Source organism: Panicum virgatum, chromosome 1K (assembly GCF_016808335.1).
Source record: "Panicum virgatum strain AP13 chromosome 1K, P.virgatum_v5, whole genome shotgun sequence".
Classification (NCBI taxonomy): domain Eukaryota; kingdom Viridiplantae; phylum Streptophyta; class Magnoliopsida; order Poales; family Poaceae; genus Panicum; species Panicum virgatum.
In genome coordinates, this window is record NC_053136.1 from 5,187,546 (window position 1) to 5,205,185 (window position 17,640).

Genomic DNA, 17,640 nt, shown 5'->3' on the forward strand with positions numbered 1-17,640 from the left:
AACTTACCAGTGACGTGGGACATCGCGTCCGCACCCAACTTACCAGTGACGTGGGACATCACGATGCTGAGTTGCAATGATGATTGTTTCATCAATGTTATTTTAACTTTAACACTAGTTATCTTTCTTTCTATTCTTTTTATTTTATTTTGGATTGAAATTCATAAACCGCTACCATACGAACGACAATGATCCATTCTGCCGAAATGTGTGTACCAGCTTTCTAGAACTAAAATTGTACCGCATGTGACTCCTGTGTAAATAAAGCCCTCCACTGTGTGGAATGGTGTCAGTAAAAATATTGGGCTACACAGGCATCGATTATAGGCACCGGAGCCATCTTGAACGTATCGATGTTTGCATGAATAAAATATTGCTCCAGCCTTCACTTTGCTATCGGAGGCAACTAGACTTGAAATATTTTTAACCGATGATATGTTTTTTTTACTAAGGCCGTGTTTAGTTTCCCATTTTTGAAATTTTGAAAGAGAATTTTTTTCATATTTAAAGTACTAAGCATAGACTAATCACAAAACTAATTATAGAACTCGCTTGTAAACTACGAGACAAATCTAATGAGTCTAATTAATTCATCACTAAAGCATATTTACAAAAGCTTTACTGTAACAATTTAGTCTCTAATCATGGCATAATTAGGTTCATTAGATTCGTCTCGCGATTTACAGTCCATTTGTGTAATGCGATTTTTTTTCCCGACTACATTTAATACACCATGCAAGCGATTTACAAAACTTTTGAAATTTTGAAGTTTGAAACTAAACACAGCCTAACTAGACATCGGTGCACGTTGTTGCTCCAGTCTTCTTTTTCTGAGCATCACTCTAAGTTAGCACCATATGTCACAGCGTGAGAAGTATGCCTAAACTCTCTTTCCCACCATATGTCACAGCATGAGAAGTATGCCTAAACTCTCTTTCCTATTCTGACATCACTCGCTCACGTTGTGAAGGGCCTAAGAGCATCTCCAATAGTATCTAAAAGTAACTAGCTAAAATCCTGATTTAGCCACAATGTAAAATAAAATAGCTAGTTAAAAGGCGACCAAATCCAACAGGTTCTTCAACCAACCTCTCCAAATCCAATCCCTCTCCAAAACCCACGTACAGGCCCAGTCAAAATCGGCCAGCTCGCGGTTTGACCAGTCGATTCCTCGTCGGCGGCGAGGTTCCAGTGAGGGAGAAGAGGCTGGCGAGCATCCTCAAGGTGAGGGGAAACCATTCCTCGCCTAAGCTCGGCGGATGGTTGACCGGAGGCGGCGGACAGCGATGTCCGGTGACGGCAGCGGCACGGTGGCGCATTGGAAGCGACAAGGCGGCAATTGGGCGACTGGGGAGGTAGGGCGAGTGGAGGAGTTCGTGCGGGCGGCGATGAATCGAGCCCAGGCGAGCTGCAGTAGCGGGGCTCGTCGGCGGCGAGCTCGGATCGAGCAACGCGAGGAAGAGGACGAGCACGGAGAGGCGCGGGACGGCGGAGGCGGCCCAGATCCGCAGGGCGGCGCGGGACGGCGGCGCCGGCGAGGGACAGTCGGGGTGGCACGGGACGGCGGCGGCGGAGCGGGACGGCGGGGGCGGCGGTGTCGGCGTGGGACGGCGGAGGCGGCCCAGGTCCGCAGGGGAGGTGCGGGATGGCGGCACCGGCGAGGCACGGCGGGGGCAACACGGGACGGAGGCGGCGTCGGCTAGGGACATTGGGGGGGGCGGTGCTTGCGCGGGACATCTGGGAGCGCCGTTGTTGCCACTGGGACTCGGTCCGTGGAAAACCAGAGGAGGGGGAGGGCGGGTCCCACGCGGTAAGAGGAGGATGGCAAATGCCCATCCGTTCGAGAAAGATACATCGCGCGGAGTGTGGGATACCGATGATGATAGCGAATGGAGCAAAATAGAGAAGCTGTTGGATTCAATTTTTATCCTAATTTTGCTATTTTTATCTATCCATCTTATTTTACATAGACTGTTGGGGTTGCTCTAATACACGGCGTCAAGCCGTCAACCAGCAAACTGGTCTCTGCTTTTTCGCGATGCCAAAGGTGCTCACTCATCGGCCTCACAAAATAGATAGCCCGCCCGAGCAGCGGAGAAGAATTGTACAACTCGTTGCCTCGCTCCCGAGTCCCGACTTACCATGCGTGTCGACGAGACGGGACATGCGAATCCGATCCATGGGCGTCGGCGCAGGAAGCAGCAGCCAGTTTGCGCCAAATCAATGGTCTCGACCTCCGCGTCTTTTTTTATTTTTATATTTTTCAAAAACATTTTTTACAGAAATATATTTTCGATTTCACAATTTACAGTTTTATACCCCTACCGCCCGGCAGGGGGGCGGCAGGGGGCCTGCTGCCCGGTAGGGGGGCGGCAGGGACTTATATGTAAATAAAAATAATTTTTATTTGCGCGGAGGCCCTCTGCGGAAGCCTGCCGCCCCCTGCCGGGCGGCAGGCCCTGCCGCCCGGCAGGGGGGCGGCAGGCTCCCCCTTCCCGCAAAATTGCAGCAGTGGGCCATTAGATGTGATTTTACATATTTTGGATACAAATAAAAATCATCAGTAAAGTACATGAATATGAACAGTATAAGTTATCAATTCATACACATACGCAAATGAGAACGAAATAGGTGATGCATGAGAATGAAATAAGTATAACATGATGACATGTCCATAACAAAAATACAGAAACAGCTAGAAGCACCTCCTAACCTCCCCCGCCATGTCGACCTCTTTTACGCTGAGCGTGGACATGGTCTGTAGAGTAGGTGTGTCGCTCTGGAGGTCTTACGTCTCTACCTGGACGTCCGGTGGCCACAGGTGTCTGGAAGGTAGGATCGGCCTGCTGGTTAGGTGTAGAAAATAACCGACTCCAATCTTCGAAGTTCGCCTCAAAGGTATCCTGTGTGGGCCCTATATAGTAGCAATTAAGATATCTTAATCATCGTCTTGTAAGTCATATATTTGGGTACATATTCATCATACGTACCTGTTGGTGGTGGATACGAAGAAGGACCCATATCAGGAAGCTGGTGGTGCGATCCTATAAACCGTTCAAATTATTTAAAATATTTATAGAAATAAGAAGAACATGATAAATTCGGGCTACGGATTAGGTATTTACCTTGCGTTCCTTCTGCTGTCGCCGTAGGGTAATACGAAGAAGGTCCCGCATCATATAACTGTTGTGATCCTATATGTAAATACAAAAGGAATTAGACTTCATACCACAATTAATTGAAATTAAGATATGGACTATATGTTTACTGAAAGGTCGTGGTGGTGCCTTTGTTGGTTGAAATGACATCCCTGCAGCTGGTGCCATGGTACTAAACTGAGTCCCTCCGTGAGGTTGATAAGGTGGGTGTACATCACCTGTATGGACTGAGAATTAATTGTTGGCTTCAAAGTAGGAAGTCAGTAAGTATCCTCACATACCTGGATAATGCTGCTGAGACCAATAAGGTGCTTGGGAAGGCTGCTGTTGTGTGGGACCACAAGAAAATGAGGTCGAGGCTTGAGACGAACCGTACGAGTCCTCGTACGATGTCCGGCTACCAAAGGCTTCAAGCATGGAATTGGCTCTTTGTGAAACTCGGGTCAATGCCGACTCTTGCTCATTCCTATCCATCATAGATCCCGCTCGAATCCTCATCAAATTCACCCTGGCATCTACGTCCATCAACCTGCACATTCCAAACTGCAAGGAAGAAAAAGAAAGACATTAACACTGTAATCCAAAGTATTTGAAAATCGATGATAACCTTGACTCACCGCCCCAGCTAATGCCTCATCCCTATGTCGTGCGTAGCCATCCTGTGGTGTCGCAACATGCGGCTGTGGTTGCATGTCAGCATATATCAAGCGGCAACGAGTCTGAGGCTGGTACCAGCTTAGGTACGCCCTGTACGAAGCCTCCGTGTGTGCAGGGGTCGCAAGCGCCACGTTCTCCTCTGCCTGGTCCCAGCCATCGACCCAAGGCTGCACCCTTGTCACCCACATGTTGGAGAAGGGTTGACCAGTCATCGACAAACTAAATATTGAAAACAATTTAGTCAAATATGGTTAGTTAACTATACAATGCATAGTCACTGAAATGACATATGAATTGTTACCTGTGGTCATGGCGTTTGACTCGATCCAATGCTGATGGCACAGGATACAACTGCCTTTGACCGAACTATCTCCTGACTCTGTCCGGGCAGTGAGCCTCAATGTAAACGTCGTACACCAACGCTGTAGTTGTCATCCAAAAGGCCTGGTCCTGAAAGCAAACCGAAGATATCCTGATCGGTGCACGAGTGTTTATAGCCAACTCGGAGTAGGGCTCCCACACGACGTCTTCAGGTGTCAACCGATTAAACGCAGCCACAAATTCAGGATAGGCCCGACGAGACTGTACGTGGGCCCAACTCTTCTGCACAAAATTAATAATAATATGTACCAATAAGAAATACAAAGAGGGTCAAACAAAGCAACAGAATTGCCAACAGAATAGTACGAGTAGCAGTCATTTCCGTACCTGACGAGCGTACCAGAGAGTCCCCATGGTGGGCCTATCGTCCTCGGTGTCACCGTACATATCCAGCTCATACGGTGAGTGGTCGACAATCGGGCGATCGATTGCTATCCTCTCGTACGACCAAAGCTGTAGCAGAATCGGACATCCTGTAAGAATTGCATTGTGCTTATTTTGCATCGATGCCTTGCAGAGTCCACGGTACGTGGCTGCAAGTACCGCTGAACCCCAACTGTATTGAGGCATTTCCTCCACAGCTGTCTCTACGATCTCCTGTGCGTAAGGCACAAGCACCCTATCCACATAGGTCCCGTGTGAGTTGTTGAACATTATGTATCCAAACAACCACAACAGGTATGCCTCAAGGGATCGAGTGACGCTATCCTCGTCAGCATCATGTGCCAAATTGTCGGGCTGCATAGAAAAGATGAACATTTATGAATACGAGATCAATTATAAAATAAAACCATAACTGCACTAATCAAAAGCATAACTCTAACATTAATCGTAACAAAATAAGGTATGTACCTAGAACTGCAGGATCCATGACTTGGCAGGCCCTGTTGCTTTTGGGTGCTCCTCTACATCAATCGCGATGTCAATATTTGCAAAACGCTCTTCTAGATCGTCGAACCACGTAGGCGGGACAACACGAGGCCCTACGGCATCCCCACTGATAGGAAGACCCAGCAGCATCGCAACGTCCTGTAGGGTCGGTGTCATCTCCCCACAAGGGAGGTGGAAGGTGTGTGTCTCAGGCCTCCATCTATCAACCAGAGTCGTCAGTAGGAACCTGTCCAGCTTTACTGAACCACTCTCAGCAAGACGACCTATAGTAAGAAGACCAGCCTCACTCAACCTGAAAAATAGAACGATCAAAGGTAAGTACATTATGTAAGAAACGTATACGAAACAAACGTATTCTTAGAAACATAATCCGACGACATATCACCTGGGCACCCATCGTGGGTCAACAGGAATAAACTCCGCTGGTGGACGTGGACGCAGCACGTTAAGTTTCACGCGCTGAACCACTGAAAGGAAGGACCGGTGCGACGAGTCTATGACTCCGTCAAGTAGAACTGGCGTATCTTCGGCCATACCTAACACAAAAAATATAAGTTTTCTGCATTTTCTACAATTTATCTGAAATTTTCATATAATTTTTCTAGCATTTTCATGCATTTCCTACAATTTTTGTGTAATTAATTTTTATAAATATATTTTTCTAACATTTTCTACAAATTTTCTGCATTTTCTACAATTTATCTGAAATTTTCATAAACTTTTCTAGCATTTCCTACAATTTTTGTACAATATATTTTTATAAATATATTTTTCTAATATTTTCTAAATTTTTCTGCATTTTCTATAATTTATCTGAATGTTTCATATACTTTTCTAGCATTTTCTACAATTTCTGACTATTTTTCGAAATTTTTTCTCTTATTAAACAACTAATCAATACCACAAAATTGGTTGGTAAACCTAATTGGTTTTTCTAAAAACTAATGTTAATTCTACATAAATTATATTAAAAACATTACCTAAATCGCTAAAATATCATTACTGCTGCATACACTAATTATAGAATTAAACATACAAAAAATTTAGATTGAGAAAGTTGAGAAATATTTATTACCTGCGGTTTGGATCCAAAATTCGGCAGGGCTTCGCTGTTACAACTCCCTCCCTCACCCCTCCTCTCTCCCTCCCCCTCTCTGGATGTCGTGGAAAGCAAATGAGGGGGAGGGGGAGATAAGCTATTTATACAGTGCGGGGGAGCCTGTCGCCCCCTGCCCCTGCCGCCCCACAGAGGGGCGGCAGGCTCCCGCCAAGAGCCTCCGCGCAAATAAAAAATATTTTTATTTATATATAAGTCTCTGCCGTCCCTGCCGGGCGGTAGGGATATAAAATTGTAAAATCGAAAATATATTTCTGTAAAAAATATTTTTGAAAAATATAAAAATAAAAAAGACGCCTCGACCTCCCACGGCCTCATCCAGCTCGACAGCCCACGGGCGCGAACGAGCGGCCACCCAAGCCCAACCCACCTGGCCTTGCCTCCCTTTCCACTTCCACGCATCGGCGGTCTCCTCCCTTCCAGAACCTTCTCCTCCCGTTCCAAAACCGTCGTCGAATCCACGCCGTCCGTCCCCAATCCGTGGGCCCAGGAGAAAATCCGCAGGCGCCGCCCCGCCTGGCCTCCTTACCCCCGCTCCAAGACACACCCAGCGCTCCGCCTCCCACTGCCACTCCGGGCCCGCCTCACCCGACCCCACGTGTCGGGGGCACGCACCCCGGCACCCGGGCGCCGGATATTCCGCGGCGACACAAAGCCCACCTCCTCCTCTATCTATCTATAAAGAAACGGATCAACCCCCCATTCTGATTGGCACATCCAAAGCTCACCTCCACCGATCTTCTCGTCGCGCTCGCCTCCGATTCGATCCGGTTCTTCCAACCCGCGGTGAGTCGCCCCCCCTCCGATCGCGAGCTTGCTTCCGGATCCGCCGCCGTCGGCCTCCAGGCTCGAATCTGATCCCTGCGGCGCCGGGTATTCTCTCGGTGCGTGCGTGCAGGGAGTGATGGCGACCAAGAGGAGCGTGGGCACCCTCGGGGAGGCGGATCTGAAGGGGAAGAAGGTGTTCGTGCGCGCCGACCTCAACGTGCCGCTCGACGACGCCCAGAAGATCACCGACGACACTCGCATCCGCGCGTCCGTCCCCACCATCAAGTTCCTCCTCGAGAAGGGCGCCAAGGTCGTCCTCGCCAGCCACCTGGTGAGTACGCTGACCGCCCCCACATGCCTGTGTCACGTACTGTCGTCTCGATGCTTTGATTTGTACAAACTGTGGTGATGGTCTGTGGAGGACGGGGTGGAGGATGGGACGCGGTGGGATTTAGCATCATCACAGACAGTGCCGAGATATGGGTGTAGTCAATTTGGGTTTTGAAATCATGCTTGTTACAGAAAATTATTGTGCTTACATTTATGGCAGTGCATGAGTCATGAGTGTTAGTTTGGCGGCTGTGGTTAGATATTGGTCTGCCATGATCTCGAGGCAAAGTTTGGGATCTGTAGCTTATGTTTGGCTGCCTGCAACTCTGAGCAACTGCCCTTGCTGTAGTTCATTTACGGCTAATACAGTTGTAGCTATTGCAGTTAAATACTTAAATGCGATGCATGAGCATGCAAACTGGGCTGACTATATGCTGATATCTGATATTAGCGCTATCTGTTTAGTCTTGTTTTCTGATTTTGTACTTGGCCACTATTCTCATTGTGATCTTTCGAGATAACCTAGCTAGCAGTTATATGGATAATATGCCTTTATATTAGAAGATCAGCATGTTACAACACAGATTCTAGTGCAAACGTTCCGATTTCTCAATAATTCTGTATATTGAAGAATTAACATAATGGAGGGTTGACCTTTAGATTTCTATATTATTTAAGTGGATTTTTTATTCCTCCTTGTCAAATACATGGGGGGTGTGTCGCCGCTGTTGCTTTCAGCTAATGCAAGTTCCATTTTTTATAGTAGATCATTGAATACTGATTTAGAACCAAAATGTAGCTAGTCAGTTGGAACCAAAGCTGTTTACAAAATCTGTGTATTTCTTCCGATTCACACAAGCAGGTCTATCATTAACATTTTTGCTGTGCTGCAAACATCATTTTAATCATTGGACTGCATGGGAAATGACAACATGCTGTCAATCAGATTGAATGATATATTTGGAACCTGATACCTGATGGGGCAACAAGATACCTCACGGTTCTTTTTTTTTAACTTGATGATTGAAGCTGGCATATGGTCATGCACTTTTAAACAATCTTTGTGGTTGTGATGTTTCTTATGATCAGTAACATGCCAATCATTTATGTTCCAATGTTGCAAGAAGCATGACTTCCTCTGATGTAATTTGCTGCTGTTATTTCCAGGGTCGTCCAAAAGGTGTCACCCCGAAGTACAGCTTGAAGCCTCTTGTTCCACGCTTGTCTGAGCTCCTTGGTGTCGATGTATGCTATGATTTGACATTATCTCACTATGTTTTCTGTTGTCCCTGAACTAACCAAGAGCTGCTCTTATTGTGCATATATAGGTGGTGATGGCCAATGATTGCATTGGTGAGGAGGTTGAGAAATTAGCTGCTGCTTTGCCGGAAGGTGGAGTTCTGCTCCTTGAGAATGTCAGATTCTACAAGGAGGAAGAAAAGAATGACCCCGAGTTTGCTAAGAAGCTAGCATCTGTTGCTGATCTTTATGTAAATGACGCTTTTGGCACGGCTCACAGAGCCCATGCTTCAACAGAAGGAGTTACCAAGTTTTTGAAGCCTGCTGTTGCTGGTTTCCTCATGCAGAAGGTAATAAAATCTCAGCCCTGCTCATGATCTGCCTAAATTTCTTTACACCCCCTCTCCAGCGTCTTTCAGTAAAAAGAAATGTTTGCCTCCATAATAAGGTCCTGCTTCTGCAAGTAGAAAGGTCTAAAATGTATGTACAATCTATGCTCGCTGAAGTTATCTGTAGTTTAAAAATGCTCAGTCTAATAACGTATAATAGCATGCATAATTTTCATATAGTTCAGAAGATGCCTTTAATTTACATAGATCCAAACACATTTCGAATATGTTTATTTTTTGTCCGTGTTAAGAGATCCTGTTTGTACTTTAATAAGAAGTCCAGGAACAAGTTTTTCTCTTCTTCTTTTTTTTGTAGAAAAAGTGGGTTTAACTATAATTTTACTTTAATAAGAAGTCGAGGAACAAGTTTTTTTTTAGAAAAAGTGGGTTTAACTATAATTTTGATTATCCCAGGAACTTGACTATCTTGTTGGAGCTGTTGCCAACCCAAAGAAGCCATTTGCTGCCATTGTTGGTGGATCAAAGGTCTCAACCAAGATTGGGGTCATTGAGTCTCTGCTGGCGAAGGTTGATATCCTCATTCTTGGTGGTGGTATGATCTACACATTCTACAAGGCACAGGGATATGCTGTTGGAAAGTCTCTTGTCGAGGAAGACAAACTTGAGCTTGCAACCTCACTTATTGAAAAGGCGAAGGCAAAGGGTGTTTCTCTTTTGCTTCCCACTGATATTGTAGTAGCTGACAAGTTTGCACCCAATGCTGAGAGCAAGGTTTGTTCATTTACACATTAAAACCTCCATGGTACTTCAATATTTGTACTTTCTGACATTGGTTGTGAAAACTGTATTAATAATCATTCTACAGTTTGTGCAACAAATATGAGCAGTTCAGTGGGTATTGCCACATGGCATGCTAGTAGTTTCATTTTAACTTTGGTGCTTACTTGAACATGTTTTACAGATTGTTCCAGCCACTGCTATCCCTGATGATTGGATGGGTCTTGATATTGGCCCTGATGCCATCAAAACCTTCAATGCTGCGTTGGACACCACCCAGACTATTATTTGGAACGGTCCGATGGGAGTGTTTGAGTTTGAGAAGTTTGCTGCAGGCACTGATGTAATATATAGTCTTTCATACATCAATTGATTTCTGGGTTCTCCCTTTTGTTTGCTTGATTGTATTGATGTCTTATGCAATTTATCTTTCTTCAGGCCATTGCGAAGAAGTTGGCTGAGCTTACAACCTCAAAGGGTGTCACCACCATCATTGGAGGTGGTGACTCTGTTGCTGCTGTTGAGAAGGCTGGGCTGGCTGACAAGATGAGCCACATTTCGACCGGTGGTGGTGCGAGCTTGGAGTTGTTGGAAGGCAAGCCGCTCCCAGGTGTCCTTGCCCTTGACGATGCGTAAGCTATGGAGCCAAGTCAGCTGCCCTTGTCAGCCTTGGTGTCATTTTGTTTTGGACCATGGTGTAACATTGCAAAGTTATGGACATGAGATAGAGGCTTGTCATCGTGTTTTGCTAGATGAGTCGAGAATAAGTTTAGACTTCCTTGCTGGTGCGAGTGAAGTGATCTGAATTTGGAAAATCGGAACTAACAAACTCCCATGGATGTGTATGATATTTTGTTTTGCAGTTTTCAGCTCAGTTGCTGTTGCTTAACTTCTCTGGCGGTGTTGCTGGATGGGTTGCCAATATGGTTTTTGTATGGTCTCATACTTTTCATTTCCCCCATTCTTCCGGGGCAACAAGCAACTGGCATTGACTTATGAAAAGGGGTATCATATCACTGGACCTAATTTTCCAACTACTAGTAATTGTCCCACCAAAAGCGAGCTTTGCCACCATCTTATATTTCAGTCAACCACCGTGCTTGTCATTTTCATGACGTGCAGTCCAAAAATGATAATGGAGTTTCCTATAACCTGCAAACAAATGAGGAAAAATGTTAGGAAGAAATGTTAGCAAACAAATAAACCGATGAATCTCTTTCCCTCCTTTTTCTTTAAACCCGACAAGTCCAAATTCTCTGCATGATTCCCCCGTAGATGGGCAGATGGCCAGCACGAACGACGACGGGTGACTTTGAGATTGGAAGAAGGCAAGAAGCTTTCCGGGTCCTGACAGGGGTCAGCATGCACAGCGAATCAGCGGAGCCTCTTCCATGGAATGTGCGTGTTATTGCGACTGAACAGGGCGCCTAAAGGAGAAGCATGATGTGTGTCGCTGTTAAGCACAAACACCAGAATCTTGTGACAATGTTTTTGTTAGTGAGGGCAGCCTGAGCTGCTTGGCCTTTTGGGGGCAAGGAATCTAATTGAGTGTCAACATGAACATGCATAATTTGGTTAAGCTGAATATCAGTGTAGTTTCTTCCTGCAGCAATACTGTTTCTCATGCTACGGAAATTACCTGTAGTTTTTGCGCCACACGTATCTGTTTCTTGTGTTCATATTTCTGTCTGAACTGTTGGACTGTCAAAAGTCGCACTGAAGCATCACTGAATTCTATAAAACAGATGTGTAGCACTGAATTCTAGAGGAGACAGATGAACAGCATTGAAGCATGGACCCACAAGCTGCTTGAGCAACCAGTGTTAACTAGATGCAGAATTGAAGTGGATTACACTTTGTGTTGTTCATTTACAGACAAGTGCAAAAAAAAAAAAAAAACAAGAAGCGTCTGCAAAGTATGCAGCGTTGTCTTGTAATAAGGGTGTGTTTAGATTCAAAATTTTTTCCTCCAAAAACATCACATCGAGATGTTTGGACACATGCATAGAGTACTAAATGAAATTTATTTATAAAACTTTTTGCACAAATAGATTGTAAATTGCGAGATGAATCTAATGAGCCCACTTAATTCATGATTTGCAACAATGATGCTACAGTAACCATTCGCTAATTATAGATTAATCATGGATTAAATAGGCTCATTAGATTCGTCTCGCCATTTACAATCCATCCGTGCAAAAAGTTTTGTGAACAAACTTTTATTTAGTACTCTGAAATATTAAGATTCCGTTTCAAATTTTTTTTTGGTAAAGTGAACTAAACACGGCCTAAAGTGAAGCACTACTTCGAAACATCCAACGGAAAGAGAAATACCATGATAAAACATGATGTACTGAACAAACGAAAGTAATTGCTGAGAATAAGATACCTGCCTTCCATGCATGTTCATTGGGGTTTGGACCAAGAATTGAGGCCGCAAAATTCGCACAATGTTCTTTGTGAGTTTGGCACAAGAAGCACAAAAATTGACCGAATTGTGGGCAAGACGTGTTCCCGAAAAATTCAGGCAAGAAAACATTTGCAAATCCTTTTTTTGAACGAAAAAAACATTTGCAAAGTAAATTAAAGTTCCTGTATATAAGCTGTATGTTCCAATAAACGAAGGCACCATGAAACCACTTGATGAAGAGGAAAAAAGTATCATGATGATGAGACTGAGACAAAGATCTACAAGGCAAGGAAATTATTGGATAAACAGCAGGAGATTCGCAAATCTGCATACCTTTCAAGCATATTCTTCATGGAGACAAGATCAAAAGAACCAAGACGAGAGGAGCTAGCACAATCCCTTTCAGATGATCCTTTGGTGGCGGTGAGAGAGTGAAGCTGCAACATGATCTGATGACTGACCAAGCATGCATGCTCACAAATTCAGAAACCATATCAGAACCGCTCAAAAAAAAAAACCATATCAGAAGACCCAAGAATCCCTCCTCCACTTAACATACTCAACCGGCCATATATATCACCAAACTATCACTAATCCTCTCGCATTGCGGTATGACTAGACCCTGAAAACCGATGGTTGTTTGGGTCCTCAGATCATGCTGGCAGCTTCAATCTCTCACACCACCAAAACGGGGCAGCCGAGCCTGTTCTTGCAAGAAGCCAGGGACGGAGGACATGGCAAGGAGCTGAGAGGAGTGGTTTTGGAAGGTCTCATGGCAGCAGCATGCAGAGGAGAGAGGAGACGAGATGGAGAGACGGAGTGAGACAAAATCAGTGGCATGATGAGGCGCGCGCGCGTGTGCTGTGTGCAACTTGCAAGCATATTGAGGACATGGTCCTGATGGTCTGAGGTCTGTCTCTCGTGGTGGCTCGCTGCTCGTGACGCTGCCGTTTTGCCGTCGCCGTTGGGCTGAGTGCGTGTGCGTTTGTCTCTTGGGCCGGGGTGTGCTGCTTTCTCAGTCCGGTGGCAGGCAGCCTGTTCAATTAGTGACTCTGAATCTCTCTGCGTTTGAAGTGCAGACGATCGTACTGTCCTGCTGTGTTCGAATTGTGCTCAAACAGAAACGAGTACTTTGCGCGCGCCTTGGCGCGCCCAGACTTTTAACCTAAACTACCAAGTGACATTAGCATTTATTTGTAATCGGTTCTGTATTGATAAATTACATAGGTAGGTATTACTTTGATGTCTGATCAAGACAGAAGTAAGCTGGGTACAGAGTTATTGAACATATAAATGTTCTAGCGAATAGTAGGTTACATAGCATCTCAAATTCTTTGGAGCTTCTGGTGGTTGTAGAATATCAATCATGCGGTGATTATATCATCTGCAAGTGATTTTTCCAGTTGATTAGTGTGAAACAGTGTGTGATATGACTTTCATGAAGTAGAAGACAGAGTTAATTTAATTCATACCTGTCTGAAACATGGAGATGCTGTTTTTTTTATGATAAGTAGTGGAGGCATCATCTTTTGATTTGAATTGTCGGAAACATGCTTTTCGTTGGAAAAACTTCCCGGCAATTGTTGAGTCCAGTAACTTTCTAGCAGCCTTCCAACCATTGTAGTCTTGTAGAGCAGCTCGGCACAGTACGGAGCACTAGAACATTGTTACATGCTGTTTTAAACCCTCTGCCTGCAACCATAGATCAGTTTTTTGGTAAGAGTATCACTCGGTATCTGCATCACCTAGCAAATTAAAGGTATAGTGAGACCTGTGTACTATAGTACTACTCATATGCTACATAATGTATTACTTCAGACCATGGTGGGGGACAGCATGGTGTAAACATAGCAGTAGTTTTATAACCCGTGACTGCAGTATAACAATAGGCCATAAGCACAAGAAACTATAATACTGCAGACCCTCCCTTGTCAGCTGCAACAATCACAATGTGTGTTTTGCACAAAGGGAAAAAAAACTTTGTCTTTTGCAAATTCAGCAACACATCACAATGTAATAAAACTTTCATATATGTGGTTCAGTATACATGGATATTCAGCAAGAAAATACAATTCCATACTGGATAGTGAAGAGACCATAAACTGTTATTGTATATCGATAACACTTTGTAGAAAACTCCTACATAGTTGAAATAAGACTGAGCTAACAAAACATGCCATGAGTTGGACATCAATAATAGAAGATGTCGAATTAAGTTATGCCCTTGCTTACCTTCAGTTTAAAATCCTTCAATTCACTTTGAGCACTATTGCTGAACATGGATGACGTGGAGGAGCAGAGATGCGAGGGACCTCCTAGGTATTTCTCTGTGTCCGAAACCAAAAAGCAATGGAGATGGTATGCAATATATTGTGGAGATATCTATCCAGTACAAGGATAATATTATGTTATAAGCAAGCTTACACCTGGAAGTGTTAATATATTCTCTACATGTCAAATAGCCCTTTCCTCTTTTTTTTCCTGGTATAAGTAAATGTGAAATTTATATGTTTGTAATGGAACATCAAAGCAGGGAAGATATTATTTATTTGTACCGCACGAATCTAAACAGAGTAAGTGCATTTACACATAATAATGATACTAAAGCTAGGAGGGGGGGGGGGGGGGGCTAGCCCCAGCCTTCCCTCCCTCCTAAAGTGTAAGGCTTCTCTAACTATGGCATGCGGGCGCCACCGCACGCGTAAATTTTTCCTTTGATTCGGTCTGGCAATATATTTTTATTCGCATTTGTCTAAATTCAGGTAGAGCAAGGTAATTAAAGAGTATAGTGTCTAAATTCAGGTAGAGCAAGGTAATTAAAGAGTATAGTATATATAAGCAAATAGAGGGAAATGCAACAACTTAATCATGAATAACTTTTAAGTTGTTGAGTTTCAAAATACAAAAACCATATGAATAGATTTCTCTTGGAAAATAATTTCATAAAAATATAAATATATCACTTTGTGGTAAATATTTTTTTATAAAAATAAGAAGTCAAGTTATGCTTTGGAGACCGTGTCCTTTCCAAAATGACTTTCTTTTCGAGCATGGAGGGAGTATAACAGTATTTGTTTTGGGGTCTATGTATGTGGCTGGTGTAAAGGCTGAAGCTAGAATTTAGATGGCAAATTAACATGTGCAAAGCTAATCTGCACCCAGGTCATTGGTTCATTTATGGAATCAAAGTAATCAATAACAACACATTAATAATTATAGATGAGGGGAAAAATGATACATCTGAGAATGCTGTAGAGGTTCACTTACATGGCTTTTCCCTGTTGCTGTGAAGTTAATTCTAATCAAAGGATGTAGCATAAAACCACATGAATAAACAGTTTGCTTCAAACTTAGAACCTAGATTCTGCAGCAATGATTGCTTACAGTTTGTCCTTGCTGGCCTGTTGTAGCAGAAATGCTAGACAAGGGTGGTACTGTAATACTGCAACATGTATGGTAGTCACGGAAGGTACGTTGAAGGACCATATACTAAATTGTTTACTCTCTGAGCACGTGAAAACCAAACATAATTACCAATGAAAATTGAAGGTCCTACATCCACAGGGTTAAGAATTTGATTGTTGGATTTGCGAAGACACTGCACATCTTGGGCACAGCTTCATGTATTTCACCCTATCGGCCCCAGCTTTTTATAGATAAAGCACTTTAACATGAGCGCCCAATTTATAGTACAATATTTAAAAATGACAGACAAATTAGCATGTGCAAACTGTTTCCAAACTATGATGGATGATACTTAGATCATTGGTTCATCCGGGGAACCAAAATAGTAAATAACTATACATCTATCATTGACGATGTGGAAAAAATGATCCATCCATGGATGCACTAGAGGTTCACTTACATGGCCTTTTCCTGTCAGTGAAACTGAACATTGGAAGATGCATCCTTGATATCATCCGCAGGTAAAGATGACAGTTTAGGCAAGTAAATAATTCCTAGTAAATCCAAGTACAGATTTGCAAAACAAAATTAAAGGTTAGACAGTTTTCTGGAGAGCCTCCACCTACCTTCGCTGATGAAATGCTGGTTTGAAAATGACAGCAGTGTCTGAGCACCTCACATAGGCATTATATCAAACACATGTTATGCAGCTCCATTAGAATATATTTCATATGCAAATGCAATAAGAGATTTCATACTCCACTGAAAATAGTCTCACCCGTTGGCAAAGAAGCAGCCACTGTAACAAACCAACCGAAGGTCCTTGTTGAATCAAGCTGTGCAAACCAATCAGCAGCCATAACAACAAAGCGCTAGGAGCGAACTCTCAAATTCTAGCCATGAATCATTTTCCTCAAGAATCAATTACATCCTGCAATGGAGCCAAAACCCAATTATTAATAGAGAAACTGTGGAATCAAAATACCTTTTATTGAGGAGATTCGTAGGCAACAAATTGCCTTTGGCGGACAACCCAACTACCAATTGGAGCCACAAGCGGCCAGCTCGCGCTGGTACGTCAATGGCGCGTTGGAATCCGGATGGAAGAGAAGAGGGGAAGCGCCGGCTGCACAGGATATAGGAGTCGGTGCATTGGGGAAGACAATGATGTGGGAGATGCACGCTGTGGATTCCATCTCCAATGACGAATGCCTCGCCGGCGACGTGTAGCGTGACCCGGCCGGCAAGCTGGATGCCTAGCTGCAGGCCTTCTTAGCTTCCTGCAGCAATCAAATCAAAGTATCAGATAAGCACGGCTGCACCTACTTGTTCAGCTTAGTCAGTGAAGTGATGAACAAACAGAACGGTCCGGACCTGATGCCCGAGCGGGAGGAATTGTCGTTGTCAGATGAGGTCATCTACATAAGCTTATGCGGCGGTTCTTCTTTCCATTTCGGCGGGCTCATGTGATGCGGGACCGTCTCCATGGATAGGCGCCGACCGCGAGGCCGAGAACAGGAACAGCGACGTGGGGCAGTCTACGGTGAGCCTCCCGCGTGGCCTCGGCGACGTCGACCTTTGTCCTCGACTTGACCCTAATGGACGTGTGCCGCAGACGCGGATGAGGAAGACTGGAAGAGCAGGCACACGGGGGGGGGGGGGGGGGGGGGGGGGGGGGGGGGGGGGGTGGCAGTCGAGCTCCTCCCATTGCTCCTGGCGGGCGGAGTGAAGGGGGCTGGCGCATCAAGCTGCCTGGCCGTGCGCCCGTGCCGCTGGATCTGGGTCCGCGGCAGCCGGATCTGGCACCTGGCAGCCCCGCATGGCCGGGAGTCGGAGGAGCAGGGAGTGGGATGCGCGGAGCGGAGCCGGAGGAGAAGGGCAGGAGGCGAAGCAGCGCAAGCGCGTGGTCGGGCGTGAGGAGGCGGGCGAGCGGCAGGAGTTGCGGCTCCATGAAAACGGGAGGGCGAGGAGGCGGCGCGGCAGCGCACGGCGGCGGCGTCCGGGAGCCGCGAGCGCGCGATGCGGACGAGGACGGCTGAGAAGGTGGCGGACGCATGGGAGAAGCCGCGTTGGGTGGAGGCCGCGAGAAGGTTCGAGGAGGGCGACACGTACCCGGAAGGAGATGCGGGTTAGGATCAGCGTCTCAGACCGTTCGAT

General features: G+C 45.1%; 1 protein-coding gene and 1 long non-coding RNA gene across 10 annotated transcripts; one reads left to right on the forward strand and one right to left on the reverse strand.

The window, feature by feature from the left end:
* The first annotated feature begins 6,830 nt into the window (after nt 1–6,830).
* LOC120664222 (phosphoglycerate kinase, cytosolic-like) lies at nt 6,831–10,557 on the forward strand. Its single transcript, XM_039943360.1, has 7 exons — nt 6,831–6,990; nt 7,103–7,303; nt 8,470–8,547; nt 8,631–8,891; nt 9,345–9,662; nt 9,853–10,011; nt 10,107–10,557. The coding sequence occupies exons 2-7, from the start codon at nt 7,109–7,111 to the stop codon at nt 10,302–10,304; spliced, it is 1,209 nt and encodes a 402-aa protein (XP_039799294.1). The 5' UTR covers nt 6,831–6,990; nt 7,103–7,108; the 3' UTR covers nt 10,305–10,557.
* A 2,679-nt stretch (nt 10,558–13,236) lies between these two features.
* On the reverse strand, nt 13,237–17,141 carry LOC120664288. 9 transcript variants are annotated; one of them, XR_005670906.1, is made up of 6 exons: nt 16,858–17,141; nt 16,517–16,763; nt 16,262–16,414; nt 14,311–16,037; nt 13,551–13,770; nt 13,237–13,462 (listed from the first exon to the last, which is right to left on the reverse strand). It is a non-coding gene; the product is annotated as an uncharacterized LOC120664288 (long non-coding RNA). The 9 variants fall into 9 exon arrangements; XR_005670849.1 differs by having other exon boundaries at nt 14,311–16,149; XR_005670925.1 differs by having other exon boundaries at nt 14,311–15,724; nt 15,944–16,414.
* Between the last annotated feature and the right edge of the window lie 499 nt (nt 17,142–17,640).

Excerpts from the sequence above, each read along its gene's own strand:
- LOC120664222 (XM_039943360.1), top strand. The coding sequence starts at position 7,109 with ATGGCGACCAAGAGGAGCGTGGGCACCCTCGGGGAGGCGGATCTGAAG. Across the intron at positions 7,304-8,469 it reads TCGTCCTCGCCAGCCACCTG|GGTCGTCCAAAAGGTGTCAC; the intron begins GTGAGTACGCTG and ends TGTTATTTCCAG. Across the intron at positions 9,663-9,852 it reads CACCCAATGCTGAGAGCAAG|ATTGTTCCAGCCACTGCTAT; the intron begins GTTTGTTCATTT and ends CATGTTTTACAG.